Source organism: Battus philenor, unplaced genomic scaffold (assembly GCF_028537555.1).
Source record: "Battus philenor isolate CCGP_79_NKW_IND1 unplaced genomic scaffold, ilBatPhil1.0.hap1 SCAF_4, whole genome shotgun sequence".
NCBI lineage: Eukaryota > Metazoa > Arthropoda > Insecta > Lepidoptera > Papilionidae > Battus > Battus philenor.
The window spans coordinates 5,572,936-5,588,920 of NW_027181704.1; the positions used below are offsets into that span (position 1 = coordinate 5,572,936).

At 33.2% G+C, this 15,985-nt stretch overlaps 1 protein-coding gene across 1 annotated transcript; it reads left to right on the forward strand.

Moving 5' to 3' along the window:
- Nucleotides 1–779: 779 nt before the first annotated feature.
- On the forward strand, nt 780–14,700 carry LOC137928636 (roundabout homolog 2-like). Its single transcript, XM_068771542.1, has 10 exons — nt 780–898; nt 7,798–8,127; nt 8,218–8,371; nt 8,889–9,019; nt 9,145–9,417; nt 9,497–10,807; nt 10,884–11,217; nt 11,292–11,464; nt 11,953–12,299; nt 12,396–14,700. Exons 1-10 carry the CDS (start codon nt 850–852, stop codon nt 12,975–12,977), a joined length of 3,684 nt encoding a protein of 1,227 aa, XP_068627643.1. The 5' UTR covers nt 780–849; the 3' UTR covers nt 12,978–14,700.
- The last annotated feature ends 1,285 nt before the right edge of the window (nt 14,701–15,985 follow it).

Sequence of the window (15,985 nt, forward strand, 5' to 3'; positions counted from 1 at the left end):
TTCCGAGGCAACTTATCCACTGCTTTCCTCAGAGCAATATTAATATGGGGCCCAGTGATTGACTTGACTTGATTAGACCAGAAGTCGTTAACATCTGGCCTCATAGGAAGGCTCAAGGTCATCCAGTGATCGATGATGTTTTGTTGCGGGATTGACTCAGTAATGAGAGATCAATTCGATTCGAAGAAGCAAGATCCTCGACATAGCTCGGAGAATTGCTCGTCTTAAACGGCAGTAAACGTGGCACATCGGTCGTGCAACTGATGGCCATTTGAACTAAAAAATGCTCGATCATGAGTCGGTGGATACGGCGTGGGTAGGTCCCCCAGTAGGAGGACCGACGACATAGTTAAGGTTGTGGGAAGAGGCAGACCGTTCATCGTGGCGACTTTTAAGGGAGGCCTGGCAGTCGACGTCTATGAGCCGAAAATCAATGAATTTCGTTGGCTATTGTAAAACGCGTCTAAGTTTGTTGCGATCGCCACGTTTGGTACCCTCATAGCTTTATACTTAACTGAAGAATGTCCTTACAGTATCACCTTCATATCAAACCGCTCTTTTAGCAATCTTCTGTTGAAATGTGTGATTATTATAAGTAATCCAAGCGGAAAATAAAGTGGTCGAATAGTAATGTACTCTTACATTTATATGCTCATATTCTAGTAATTTTATTTAAAATTAGGACTAGATGACTTTTATTATATTTTATAACAATATTCAATATATTCATCTTATAAATGACATGCTAACATGTTTTCTTTTCTTTTCAGAATAAAATTTGAAAATGATGGGTGTTCATGAAGCTGGAAATCTGGTACATTCTAGAAACATGTGGCTGTAGGCTTCAAAATGGAAACGCTGGCTGTGGTGGCGTCGTTAATTGGTCTCATTTGCTTGGGTAAGAATACACACATACAATAAAAATAATTATGTTCATTAAAATGAATCAACTACGTTTACATATGGAATGTATTCAGTTGACCGATGATTTTTAAATTGATGATCAAAAAAGGCACTCTTATTAGAAGGAAAGAAGTTGAAATCAAGATACAAAAGATTAATACATATTATTTTGAGAAATAGAAACTAATTCTTATAAAGAGCACTAATATTTTGTAAACTACTGCTGTATGAGACTTATACTTCTGCTTATCGATTGGATTTATATACATATGTAATTATTTCTTTCTTCATCATCATTTAAATATTCGTTTATTAAATAATATGCTTTTTCCGGCAATTTACCTGTAACATGCGTTTTGAATTTTATCAATAGCAGTCTAATAATGTTTTACGGTATTTTATCAAAAAAAAAATCTGATTATCTATCTATTACAAATATATGAGAGATTTTTAGCAGTAGAAGCTTTGGTACAACTAGTTTTTCAATCCATCCAGAAGTCCATTTGGGACAAGACTGCGGTTTGAGATATTGATATGACTTGTTTTTATTTTCTGAAGATTTGTAGATGTACAATAAATAAATCTATTTATTATAAGTAATGTTTTGTTTGTTGTTGTTGTAATACTTAGTTATATTCTCAGAGACACGAAGCCTATTTCAACAACAACTTAGGTGTTTCTGCAAATTGTTCGATATTACATATCTTTTAAAGAAAAAGATGTCATATTCACTTTATCGGATAAATATTCTTAGCTACGTGTTAATGTAGAAAAATTATCAGAATTTATAAACATGCATTTTTCTAAATCATAGTTTAAAAAATACACTTTAGGTTACACTAACTATCAAAAATCTAATTTACATGATTGGTATCATGTTTGAGTCGTAGCATGTTTTTCCTGGACACTTTAAAAATTCTTATGACTATTGGTTAGATCATTAAGTTATATTTTGTTTGTATCCCTAATTTGAAAAATAATAAATACCTAAACGATATGTCTAAATAAATACTGTTATAATAATTAGTAGAAAGTAAATAGATACTACGGAATAAGACACCAGTTAGTACGCACGACATTTTCCAAATGTTTGCGTAACATAAGAATTACAAATGCCCGGAGGAGTCAAGGTTCAACCAGCGCTAATAGCTCGGCCCTCACCCTTAAATGGGGTTGCATTCCCCTACACTACTCGATATTTAGTGCCTCGTCGTACCATCTTAAATATACCATAACCCCACTTAAGTTATTCCAAAATGTGTCCTTCCAATTACCACAATTTATCACCGTTTTAACTAAATCGAATACAAAAACAAGTTATGACCCTCCATCACCAAAACAAATGACACCTATATATTTGTAGATCACCCGTTACCCGCCGTTTAATTTTAAATTTTGTACAGTAAAATGTTCGATCTATAAAAGAAAGTATTTATTATACTCGTATTCTTTCTCAATCATCATCATTTAAGCCGTAGGATGTGCACTACTGGACATATACTTACCACCATAATCCATAGATTTCCAATAAGACCGGTTAGAAGCGGACTGGAGGATTCCGATCGGTGGTCTCCACTCCAGAACTTTGAGGTCCCAACGGCCATAGTTCTACGCGCTATAAAGCCTACTGACTACTACTTTATCTTGATAATTCTCTTTCACTTTCTAATAATTATTTAAATGTATTTCCATTGATTATTAAATTAATCCTTTTTATTTCCTATTTTCTCCTTTATATATTTCTTATTTTTTCTTTCCTATTTCTATTATAGAACTTAAATTTACTTTCCAATAATGATAAATAAATAATTTAATATTTTTGTTTATGTAATAAACCATGTCTTTAACATCACGTCTAATAAAGTTAAAAACATATTTATACATTGTACACAATCATTTTGAAATTCATGTTCAAATCTCTCAAGTTGTTAAGTTCAAATCGATAAACAAATCCCACGAGTCCAATAAATACCTCGACGAGAATACCATTTCACCGACAGAGCTCATAAGGTTAACAAAACACATGCGCCTCAGCCGCATCTGTCGATCGTACATATTTTAAAATCAACTGACTACACAGTTTATGAATATCCCCGCTTTGAAGATCCCAATGCCCCCAGTATACGATGTCACAGTAACGTAATTATTTTAAACTGCGTTGAACAGTGTATATAAGAGTATCGGTTCATAAAAACCGCCGGGCACCCCGGGCGGTTATCAAAGCGTAAAGAAGTTAGGCTAATGTTAAACGACGCCTATCTTTTGTGTCTAATGCGTGATGGATGCTGCGTAAAATGCGATGAAAAAAGTATAATAAAAGTAAACAGAATCAATCGCTCAGGGTACTTACAATGGGCGGCATATTGAACGTCATTGTATTCGAGTTTGAAAAATGGCTCCGTATCTCACTGATCTAACGACAAACAAAACTATGGCGGTTATGAATGCAGATACGTTGGACCCTACCGTTATAAAGTATGGTGTTATTTAAAAGTTTATTTTCTATTTTTAATTAGAACTTTGTCACAATGTTGTAACCAAATTTTCTTATATACATATAACGAATACTTTATAGTGTCATTATAATTTTGTAACATAATGCTATCATATATGTTCAGAATTCGGACGAATCTTACACGCCAACGTACGAGTTGATATAAAAAACAGTTTAAATATTTCTCCAGTATTTTTTATTACACTTATAATTCTGTAATACATTTACCCTTAAATACTAAAATTGAATCAAAGTTATTTATGTTATGTGATAACGAAGCGAATTTTAAAAATAAATTGGATATAAGAATAAGGTCTATAGAAAAGATACGGAATCCATTCATTCAGTAATCACCAACTAAAGCATTATATCAAACCTAAGAGTTCTAAATGACCGTCGATTACAATCTCAGTTGTTCTCGAATATAGATGTCAGCCATTAAAAACGTTATCTTATGGGGACATCGCAAAATATATTTTGCTAATCGATCCTAACGCGATAAGTTTTAGTTTGCAAACCATTACTCTTCATTTTTTTTTAAAGGTAAACCTGAAGAAGATTTACCATTAAGTTGTGAATAATTCTTGTATGTTAAGCTGGAAAGATTTAGAGATATAAAGTATAATATTGCATGGAAATAATAATAAAAATGTATAAAAATAAACTACCTTAAATAAGAAATTAATAAACTCTGTGTGATATCCAGATAATGTGTCAATCAAGCAAACAAAATTTTCGTTGCTTATTTGATGCGTCAATTTATATAACTATAATACAAAGTGTCTAAAAATTCTTATAGTTCCAAAAAGTAAGGCTATAATACCTTGTGTCCAATTACTAGGTTAACATTCATCATAATCATTATCTCATCTGCAGGACAAACTGTTGGATGTAGACCTCCTCCATAGGCACGCACGCTATCCGCTGGTATTATTGCAATTCTATGAGAATAAGGTTACGGTAAAGGTTATTACTATGGCTGAAATAATAATAATAATGAAGTTTATACAACATTAATTTACTATACAGGAATCATACTTAATTAAACGTAAGTTAAACTTTAAGTAAGAAGTTTGAACGATTAATTGATTTATATATAACATGAACTTCAAATATAACAATTTGGTGCTTTTTACCTCCTATTTAAAAGTTCTTCTAGTTTCATGTCCTCTAAAATTCATATTGGTTTCCATCTCCAAAGACATTCTTATTGGTGTTCTTGTAGTCTGTTTTGCCTTCTGATATATTTAATTTGTCCGCGATTGATTAATCTTTACTCATATAAAGATAGTTCATGTTAAAGAAAGGGTATCATAAACGGTGTCATGTCGTAGTGTTACAACTGCCCACGTGCCGGCTCTATAAAAACAAATCCATACATTGATATGTCGCAACTGTCGCCGACGCATTTTCGCAAACAGCAAAAGAAAATAGTTTCAACTTTACAAATAAAACTAAATAAAAGTTTCAACTGTGACACGTAATGTAATGTAGTAGAGTTCAATATTCAAAGTATGGAGTGCGATCTGAATAGCGCAGCTGATCCTACTATGCTTCATACCAAAACATCGTCCGACGTATTGTATGTAGGTAGGTCGGAACTAATGAAAGCTGATACTGCGTCAACAATTTGTCTCCGCATTAGAACGCCTCACAAGACAAACATTATAACTCACGAATTTCAAATTAACCTAATCTTTCCATCCGTTGGAGGCGGCTAATTCTCCACACATGTGCGACATGGGTGTTTTATTTTTTTGCATCGTAAAATCTTAAGTGCCATTTTATTAACTGTAACGGTTCGTGACTGTTTCGACGATTTAAACAAAACATTACAACATAACACATGCTTTTAAAAAGATCACGCACAATATTTAGGTTTTTTGGGTAAAGGGCAGAATTATTGCATATATAGAACTTAAATAAGAAGTTGTAACAATTTTATAGACCGTAACGTACTCTATATTATATAAACGATTTGTTCTGCCATTGCATACGAAATCAATACACGCGTAATTATAGGATAGCATCAGATTGCAAAGAGGGGTCCCAAATTCGAACACGTGTTCTAAAAGTTGAAAAATCGTAATTTGTTCCCTTGGGATGCAATTATTATTTTTCAACTCATTAGAATTAGAAATCATTTTCTCAAATTCCTACTAAATTACACAAAGTGATAATCATTGCCCTCTGAAATCTCAAATGAATACCTCGCACAATTTTATTTTGTAACACACCGAAATAAGTTGATCAAAGAGATTCGACTACTCTTTTGATGCTATTACAACCGAGAAAGAGATATATCGCAAACCGAATTCGGTATCCTTTTGAATCAAAGAAAAGACATTTAAGACAAATATAGACCATGATTCTAACGCAAAGATTCGATCGTTCGTTAACACTTCCAATAGAGCGCTATTAACGTCATTATCTGATATAAAAGCATGTAACGTTTCAGTTCAAACGGATTTCAAACGATAAGAACAAGGACTGACGGCATGTTCACGGACTAAAATGTGAAAACCGTGTTTCTATAAACTATTTTTTATTTTTATTTTTTTTGCGTCGCGTGTCAACATGTGCAAGTAGTATAAATTAGCAGGGGGACATGACGTACCCTCGCAAACTTTTTTTAACAAAGACTTTTGAACAATAGGTCCTAACTATTCGTGTGTGAGTTAAAAATCACTCCCTTCGGCATTTCGACTTTGTCGCAGCATAGCAATGTTTTTGAAACTTTACTTTGAAAATTAACTACTTACTTACTACTTTGTTCTAACTTCGCATCAAAAGTTAAGTTTAATGAACGTTATTATTTCAAAAAATATCCTAGGTTTTAATTTACGCTTCAAAATATAAGTTATTAAGATTTCATAGTTTTCATCGATCTTTTACGGTAATGTATAATATTTATTTAACACTTTTTATTTCCTTTTATATTCAAGAAGCGAATAGATCCAATCCAGCAATTATTATAAAATGTAAAATGTATGCGTGACATTACGTACATTGATTAGTAATGAATACGAGTATATGAAATATTATTAAGTAGGTGAAATCGAATCAGGAATGAGAAGATCCTTAGACGAATTTTTTTAAGTAGCAGTGGGCAAACTACATAGCGCACAGAAAAAATAACGAGCATTTAGATTCTGAAATGGACACCATGGACCGATCTTATTGCAAATATATGTAGAAGACATGTCCAACAACATATGTCTTACAACTTAAATGATGATGGAGAATATTTATTTAATTTCATCTCCATAAGCATTTAGTTTTTGCTGAAAAATTTAATATATTTTATGAGTTTTAAATAAATTTAATACTAAAATTAGTTCCAAAAAGTGGATATAGTTTTTCGTAGAAACCAATCCGTAGAACGTAATCCAAGTGAGATTAATGTGCAAAAATAAAAATAATAGTGCACCAACAGAAGATTCAATTATAGATTAGGCTTAGTGATGAACCGCATGTACAATGTTGGGACACGTGAATAGGTAAACACAATTACATTGCACAAAAGAGTAATCGCTATTGATTTTGACGACCTTCAAATATTGAGTCGCAGAACAACGCAAAAGGTTCATTTTACGAAAAAATCTAGTTTTATTTTTTGCTGCGGGAATCGATTTTCGACGCTGCAATAATAGCTTAAGGCCCGACAATGGATATACATCAATTCGAGTGTCAAAAACTAACATCTGCGCGTTTCTCTATAAACATTGTAGAACGGAGGAGGGGCTTCTGTGTCGAAGCGTTCAGTTCTCTTGTACATTCTACGTACACGACTCATTATTATTATGCATTGCTTTGTAACAATCTCTAATGACATACTGCGTGCTATAATCAACATCGTTACTGAATGAAAAATAATTCGTTGAATTAATAATATAGAATTAAAATCTTGAAGAATAACAACTGATTTAAGTTATGTATATCAATTGAACCTGCTGTATACGAGTATTTTATAATTCTATTCATTTTAATGTTTTATGTGATTTAACTTAATAATGCCTACATTTATTTTTCATTAACATTTCAGTTTTTCTATAGTTGGTTTATAAAATTTTAATAAACTTTTTTTTTATATTCTTATTATAAATTCTTAATACAACAGTACTTTTGCATTTTGGGTAAAACATTACAGACCGTCAGTGTAAGTACGCCGTTGTTTAGTAACTAATTAACGTTTTTGATTGAAAGCATGCCAATAAATAATGGTCACTGTGAAACTGATTATCTAATAAGTAATCATGTTACGGGACGTAGCACGATCGACGATTATTGATGACTCACTACATTTTTATGGCAGTTTTATGAACATTTTTTTTCAATTATGTACATAGAGGAAATTATATTGTACTTCTAATGATTCTTTTATTTTTATTTGTCCTCAGTTCCCGCAGAGGGCGGCATTAATGATGATTACGTAGGCAGCGGAGAAGCACCGTATATAATAGAACAGCCGCTGGACGTCACCGTGGCAAGGCATCAGCCAGCTACGTTGAACTGTCGAGCGGGTGGATCTCCTCCACCCACTATTAGATGGTACAAAAGTGGTACGCTAGTTGTCTCCGACACTCATCGAAGCTTGTTGCCAGCAGGTGACTTATTTTTTCTTAGAGCTACACACGGAAGAGCCCATTCGGATGCTGGTGTATATTGGTGTGAGGCAGCAAATCCCTATGGAACTGCCAGAAGTAGAAATGCTACCTTGCATGTTGCTGGTAAGTAGTATTTTTTAAAGTTTTCTGAAATATGTTTAATTTTTTTAAGTGTGTTCTGAATTTTATGTTTATACTGTAATTTTTGTCAAGTATTACGCGAAGAGTTTCGCCTGGAGCCCGTAACGACACAAACAGCTCAAGGTGAAACCGTTATTTTGGAATGTTTGCCTCCACGGGGATCTCCCGAACCTACAGTATATTGGAAAAAAAATGGTCAAGTACTACATTTTGACGGTGACTCCAGGTTAGTCAATATTATTTATTTATAATAACTAAAAGAAACTCAAAACAATGTTTTCTAATAAATTCATCTGTTTTATCTTTAACACTCATATAAAAATCGTATTAATATGTTAATTACACTGGAATAGTAATAATAAAAATTTTATAACAATCAACGTTTAACGTCTAGGCAGACAATGCATCGATGTCAATGAAATTTTATCAAAGAAAATAAAAATAAATTTGTAACGAAAAAAATTTATTGACACTATTATTTCCGTGGACGAAGTGAAATAATTAAAAATCGTAGGAAGTCATAAGAAGAGGGGATATTTAAAGAGCTAAACAAGCAATCAAGTAAAAATCTGAATAGTTCCGACTCCATCAGCCGACCCTTTATTGAATGTTAATTTCCATTCGAAATATTCCGCCCAGTATTTGAATAACTTTCGTTACATCGTTCTTTATTTCGTAAAATGAAATGCATCAAGTGGCCTCATTCGTTATTAGACATATTAAATTTTTAATAAACGTTTTAGAATGCATTTGGTTGATGGAGGAAGTCTTGTAATCCAAGATGCAAGACAAACTGATACTGGTAGGTATCAATGTATTGCACGAAATGCAGCTGGTACCAGAGAATCTACAATTGCAACTTTAAAAATACATAGTAAGTATTTCGTTTATAAAGTTTATTGCATTCTTTTATAAAAAAAAAGATCGCTGTATTTCGGTTAAGCTTTATCAGATTTCTGTATTTTATCCGGTTGCCTGATTTGATTTTCTTTTTTGCAGTTAAACCGTATTTGATCGCTGGACCTGAGGATATAGTTGCACAGACCGGGGGAAGTGTAACATTCCAATGTAGAGTGGGTGGGGACCCCCTGCCTGATGTACTATGGCGTCGGACAGCAGGCGGAGGAAATATGCCTCTCGGACGCGTAAAAGTTTTAGACGATAGAAGTCTACGACTGGACAATGTAATTCTAGGAGATGAAGGGGAATACACTTGCGAAGCTGATAATTCTGTTGGTGCAGTGAGTGCTAGCGGCTACTTGACTGTTAATGGTAATGCATTAATTAAAAAATTATATTTATTTACGATTTGTAGAGTTTTTTAAAAATAAAATATCTTTAATTATTCTAGATCCACCGACAATAATCTTAAAGCCAAACACAGTTATTATAGAAAGTGGTTCAACAGCAACATTCACATGTACAACCTCTGGAAAACCCGAACCAACAATATTTTGGAGTTTAGAAGGCAATCGAACGATTATTCTCCCAGGAATGTCTAAAAATAAGTATCACGCATCACCAGTTGACAATGGCGTATCGATGCTCATGATAAATGAAACAAACAAAAATGACAGCGGAAGTACAATTGTATGCTCGGCGGTCAACTTTGCTGGAAGTTCATTCCTTAGAGGGAAGCTAACAGTGACGTCGGACGATGACCGGCCCCCACCGATCATAACAAATGGTCCCTCTAACCAAACGTTACCTATAAAATCGATGGCAGTTTTCCCCTGTTCGGCGATCGGCACACCTGAACCAATCATTGCATGGTATTTTGAAGGGGAAGCATTGATACAGAACTATAGAAGAAACATTTCAAATGATGGTACGCTTACTTTAAAAGATTTGGATAAAAATGATAGCGGTACATACACGTGTGTTGCTTCTTCAACTCAAGGAAAATACGTTTGGAGTGGTGTATTAACTGTGGATACGCCAACGAATCCAAACATACATTTCTTCAGAGCCGCAGATACTTCGGCACTTCCGGGACCTCCCACAAAACCACAAATATTTAATATAACTGAAACAAGTGTTACTTTGATTTGGAATCAAAACAATAAAATTGGCTCTTCATCAATATTAGGATATCAAGTTGAAGTTTTTTCTAGAGAAACACTTTCCGGGAACAATACACCAAGAAATTCTCGCGGATGGGTAACAGTAGCCAAAAGAATACATCATACACAGTATGTTGTCAAGTCTTTAATACCAGGAATAACCTATATGTTTATAGTAAGAGCCGAAAATTCCCACGGACTGTCCGGCCCAAGTCCTGTTTCTGATTCAGTAACCGTTGGAGAAGATAATTTATGGGCCAATGGAATATTTTCTAACAGCACTGAAAATAGAAACAATGTAATGACAGATAGTATAGTTGAACTTATCGAAGCAACCCCAATTGATTCAAAAACAATAAAGCTCATGTGGGAGATATTAAACTTTTTTTATCTCGAGGGGCTATTTATATATTACAGGCCTTTAGATAATACGACAGACGAGTATGATATGAAAACCATTTTACATTCGAACGACGTTTCTGGCTATGAAATAACATATTTACGTAAATATACAAAATATGAATTCTTTCTCATACCCTTTTACAAAAAGTTTGAAGGGAAACCTTCCAACTCTAGAGTTGCACAAACTTTAGATGATGGTAATTCTTTATAATTTATAATTACATATTAAATTCATAATTGAGTTTATTTTTAAATTCTTGTTTTAATTTTCAGTTCCAGACGGACCTCCTACAAATATAGAAATGCTTATATTAAACTCTACAACAGTCCACTTAAAATGGTTTCCTCCTGAGATACATCTACAAAACGGTGTTATTATCGGTTACAATGTGGTTGTCAATTGGTTGGACATTCCTGCAAACAAATCAATGATTGCGATAAACACTACGGTTCAACAAGCGACTAGTTTAATAATGACTAATTTGACTGTTGGAGTCAGTTATTCCGTCCAAATTGCTGCCGAAACTTTAGTCGGATTAGGGCCTTTTAGTCAAAAAGTATATTTCAATACGGATTCCCGATCAATCGGGTTGGATCCTATGACAAGGTAATTTAAAGTATATAGTTTTCTTTTTATTTAAGCTGAGCCTGTGTCTTAATACAACGTTTTCACATACACAGGTATCCAAGTAACGGTGAAGTGTCAATTGTAGCTGGTGATTTTGTACTGGAATCGTGGTTTTACTTTCTCATTGGAGCAATTATATTATTTAAAATAATTATGGTTGGCGGAATCATTTACGTTCGGAAGCATAACATTTTTGCAAAAAAATCAGCTCTGCCGAACATATACGGTAATTTTTTTAAATATCTCTGCTAATTAAAGTTGGTTTTGAAACAAACATTCAAGTATTCTGCTTATCTGCATTCTATATTTTTATGAAGAATCAGCATCAGAATTTCAAAATTAAAAACATTCCTCGGGTGTTAAGGGGTGGAACGGGGTGCTGAGCATTTGTTTGATGGAGGCTTTGCCATGCGACGGGGAGTGAGGGGTGCTAGATTACTTTCGAGTTGAAAGGTAGCAGGAGCCCTCTCTCGTCAGCGTAGTAGATCTCTTTCACTTTAAATTCACGTTCGGGGCACAAAGGAATGATAAAAATCCTTAAAAAAAGCAAAAATAAATACAAATGTTTTTTTTTTCATTTCTCCGGGCGATTTATTCGTGACTTCAACTCTTTAAAATTACACTAAATTCATTTGTTTGTTTTTAACGTCGATGAAGTTTAACCCAATAAAGCGTATAGTCGACAGAAAAATCATACTTATTTATTAATTTTAGATTCGAATGGAACGAGTTTGGTAACACAAATGAATATAAAAGCTGCGGTGTCATTATCGCATCCATTAAGCAGTTGTTATAATAAAAATACCGTAACGAAAACAGAATCACTACTCTGGATGGAAAATCAACCTGGGTTATGTATGTCTGGTACACATACGAATCAAAGCAAGGATAAAACGAATTCAGAATATGATAAAGTAGCTCAGCCATTACCTGAATACGCTGAAGTGTCATCATCGAGATTGAATGGGAACGAGTGGAACACCACTAAAACCGTGAACAGCCCGGCAGCGTACGCATCGGTTACTTTAGTAGCTAACACTCGGCAATGCGTTAGCTCGCTGGTAATTATTAAATATTAGCAAAATGGTTTATCTGTTTAATACTATTTATTTTTGAACAAAATATTTAGCTCATTTTTGTTATTGCATTTTCTACAGGGTTGGTTCCCACCTGGAAGTAAAAATATAGAAAATTTTGATAACTCTTATATGCCCGACGAAGAATTATACCCGGCAAGTAACGGTGGATATTACAACCGGAACGTGTATAGTGAGAAATATTTCCAAGGACATCCAAATGTATTAAAGTTTCATGATTTACCTTCATTAGAAAAAACACAAAAAGCTCAAGTTAGATACAACCAGAGCTTGGAAGAGCGAAAGAGCGATAAAAATATTATAAAAACGGATGCGACACAATCGTTAATGGGCAGATCGTGTGGTATAACCTCGAGAAATAATTCGGAATCTGAAACTACGTATAGGGCATTTGGTGAAGAAGAATCGGATGACGAAAGTTATGCGGCGGAGCTTGCCTATGACGAATTAAATCAACAAAGGCAAAGAGCTAAACATCAGTACGAGAGGCCAAATTTTGACAATGATGGCACCCGGACACTGGCTCGACTGACGTCATTTAGACACGGGCAGACGGCGCTGAGTGGTGTGTCGCAACCATCCCTCGCGCCTACCCAGCCACCCCCGGCACCACATCCGCGCGTCGATTCAGTGACACGGTAGTATCACGCCTTGCCGGTTTTCGGCGACTTGTGCCAAACGGACGTTTAGACCGACTTGTTTTGCAAGAGTGCACTAAATTAGTGACGTCATAAGAGATCGCGGTTCTTCCTTATGCTGTAGAGATCTTTTCGATGTTATTATTTTCAATATTTTACTTGATGGACTAAACATATTTTACATTTAGTGAATATCACTAATATCATGGCCTAACAAATCTTTATATGCCTACTTTTACATGCCTATGACACTATTAGTTTTTTCAAATATAAGTTTTATTATATAACTAGTCTTTTGTATAATATATTACTGTAAATATTGTATATACAATACTATCAGTATATTTAATGCTTAAAATATAAACAATGAAACAGTAGATTAAGAATATTTAAAACGATAATAATAAAAGTAACGATATAAGAATTACTATTGGGATTGAAGATAATCGATTGATATGTCCGTCTTAATATCGATGAACGAATTTGTAACCCTAATATCACTAGTATAAGTGTTTAGAATCTGATAACAACATACGCTTGGCAATAATTGAATATAAATTACAATCCACTGTAATGTAAATAATATTAAAGAATTTAAAAAAAATGGTTTTAATGCCGAGATATAATTTAAATGTGCTTATTGAATTGATTTGCTCATTTACGATGAAGGATTGATAATATAAAGCATAATTAAAATCGCGACACGTAATTAGAATACACGAGTTTAAAACTATGATCATATTTAAGGTGAGATTCGACTTCATTGTTGGTAGATCAACTAGACTGTTGTAGACCTTTTAGATTAAATCGAATAGTATGAAATTAGGCGTATATCAATATTAGTGATAATAATTTCTTTTTTATTTTGTGTGCCATAAGAATTTATTCCTATTGTAAAGACAAGTAACATTCGAGTTGTGAATTGAAATTCAAATGAAGCTTTTACAAATTAAAATCTTTATCTACGTAAGTTAATGTGATATGAGTTAAAGTATAACCACTTGTTATTATGACGACATAGCACGACATGTATCATTGCATATCATCTATGTAAGTAAGTTATAGTTGAACAGTGTTATTGAATTAGGACGCTTCTGTCTCTCTAATAACTTGATTATTATGTACATAGTATGTAAAATGCAATCGAAGGCTTTTTTTCTACTTCAATGATGTACTGCATTCCTTACGTGTATCTTTTAAAACCACACAGCCTGTTCTTCATATCTTTTACAGTTTTAGGGACGTTAAAAAAACACCTTTTACCTTGAGTAATAAACTTTTTCTGAGGAAAAACTACGTAATAAATATATTAAAAAATTAATTTTATAATTTAAGTCGATTCATACTGCAATATTATATTATTTTCATAAAATAGTTGAAACAGTTTCTTTTTACGATGTTTTTAAGCAACTGTTATGTTTACAACTGTTATACAACAGAAACCTTGCAACTACACGCACAACTATATAAACAATTTATTAGCATGATATTAAATCTAAAAGTTTTGAATTGATACTACTCGGTTCCAATTTAATTTCAAAGTGTTAGTACCCTTTAAAAACTAAAATTGGAATTGTTTTAAAATTTTATAATAACATAAAACGTATGTTTTAGTTACAATAAGTTCATTAAACAATGTCTCAAAATGTATACAAAACCCACTACGGATTTTTATTTTCTAATGGTCTTGAATACCTATTTTTAATAAAAATAATAAAAATAAATGACTTAAACGTTGTATTATTTTGTAACCTTTTGTTTCATTAATTGATATATTCAATACGTGACGAAAACTATAATATTATCGTCTAAATTAAAATAATCGATTTTCATTTATAAATACTTTTTTAATAATTAAAGATTGTTATTTAAATAATGCTTCATTTTTAAAAAATAAATTACATCTATTGAAAAAATTACAGCACAAACATGTTTGTATCCACACAAAGTAATATTTCTTTAAATCCTGTTGAAATATTTAGCATATAAACATTTTATACTACAAAAATATTATGAGATATTAATAAAAATATGTGGCAATGGCGTAGGGCAGAAAAAATTTTAATTACAAACCATCTGATTTATTTGTTACAAAAACTAGCCCTTCCTCTGCCTTAACGTATTTAAGCTCGCTGCATTCAAATAAAAGTAACACGTTGCATTGTTCCAAACTCATTCAATTTACTAGTGACCGATTCATAAAGCAAAATCTCGTCCCTCCACTCGCCGTAAGTACATTATTGGCAAGTATTTAACAACGCGTTGTGGTCCACTCGGCGCGTCTGTAATTGGCCGATAACGGTATACTCAACCCACATTAACGTATACACACCCGTTATAAATAGGACTTCCCTTTGTCTTGTTAACACTCAGTGGACAGTGATTTCAGTTAGCGTCGAGTGTCGCTCGCAAATAAATTGAACGGGCATAAGAGTAATAGAAAAATCCTGTCCATTGGGATCGAGTTGAACTATATTGAAGACTGCACTCGATGCGATTTGAAAAAAACGTTGTGTTGCTTCCGTGAGACCGATAAACTTTTTACAGCGAGGCAAACGTATGAAAATATACAAAGTTTTTTTCTCATTCGTCCCAGTTTTGCATATTTTTTCAATAGAACGCGTACGGCGGAGGGAGCATGGAGGACGCGGCCGCCTCGGGTATCGTTTTAATTTTCCGCCGTCTGAAATATACAGAACCTGAATGAAGCATCAATTTTAATGAGCTCAAACTGATCAACAGCCACTAGTGAGGGTGAAAGAAGAATTTCTTTTTAGACAAATTCATTTTAATTAGTCGCTAGTCGCTCTTACAAAAGAACAATGTTCCTCTTTATTTTGAAATAATCTTAGATCTTTGATTAAAACATAAAAATCGAGATTGTGCAGACTATAAAGACGTCCTAATTATTATTTTATGTCAAACAGCTAATAATAAAAAATATGAGACATGGGACAGACGTAATTATTGGTAAATAAGGTCTATACATTGTACTTTTCCATATATAGTTAT

What these genes read in the sequence shown, in the direction of transcription:
- LOC137928636 (XM_068771542.1), top strand. Translation starts at nt 850, where the DNA reads ATGGAAACGCTGGCTGTGGTGGCGTCGTTAATTGGTCTCATTTGCTTG. An exon ending in CATTTTGACGGTGACTCCAG is followed by an intron (nt 8,372 to 8,888) that starts GTTAGTCAATAT and finishes TAAACGTTTTAG; the next exon opens with AATGCATTTGGTTGATGGAG. An exon ending in CGGCTACTTGACTGTTAATG is followed by an intron (nt 9,418 to 9,496) that starts GTAATGCATTAA and finishes TAATTATTCTAG; the next exon opens with ATCCACCGACAATAATCTTA.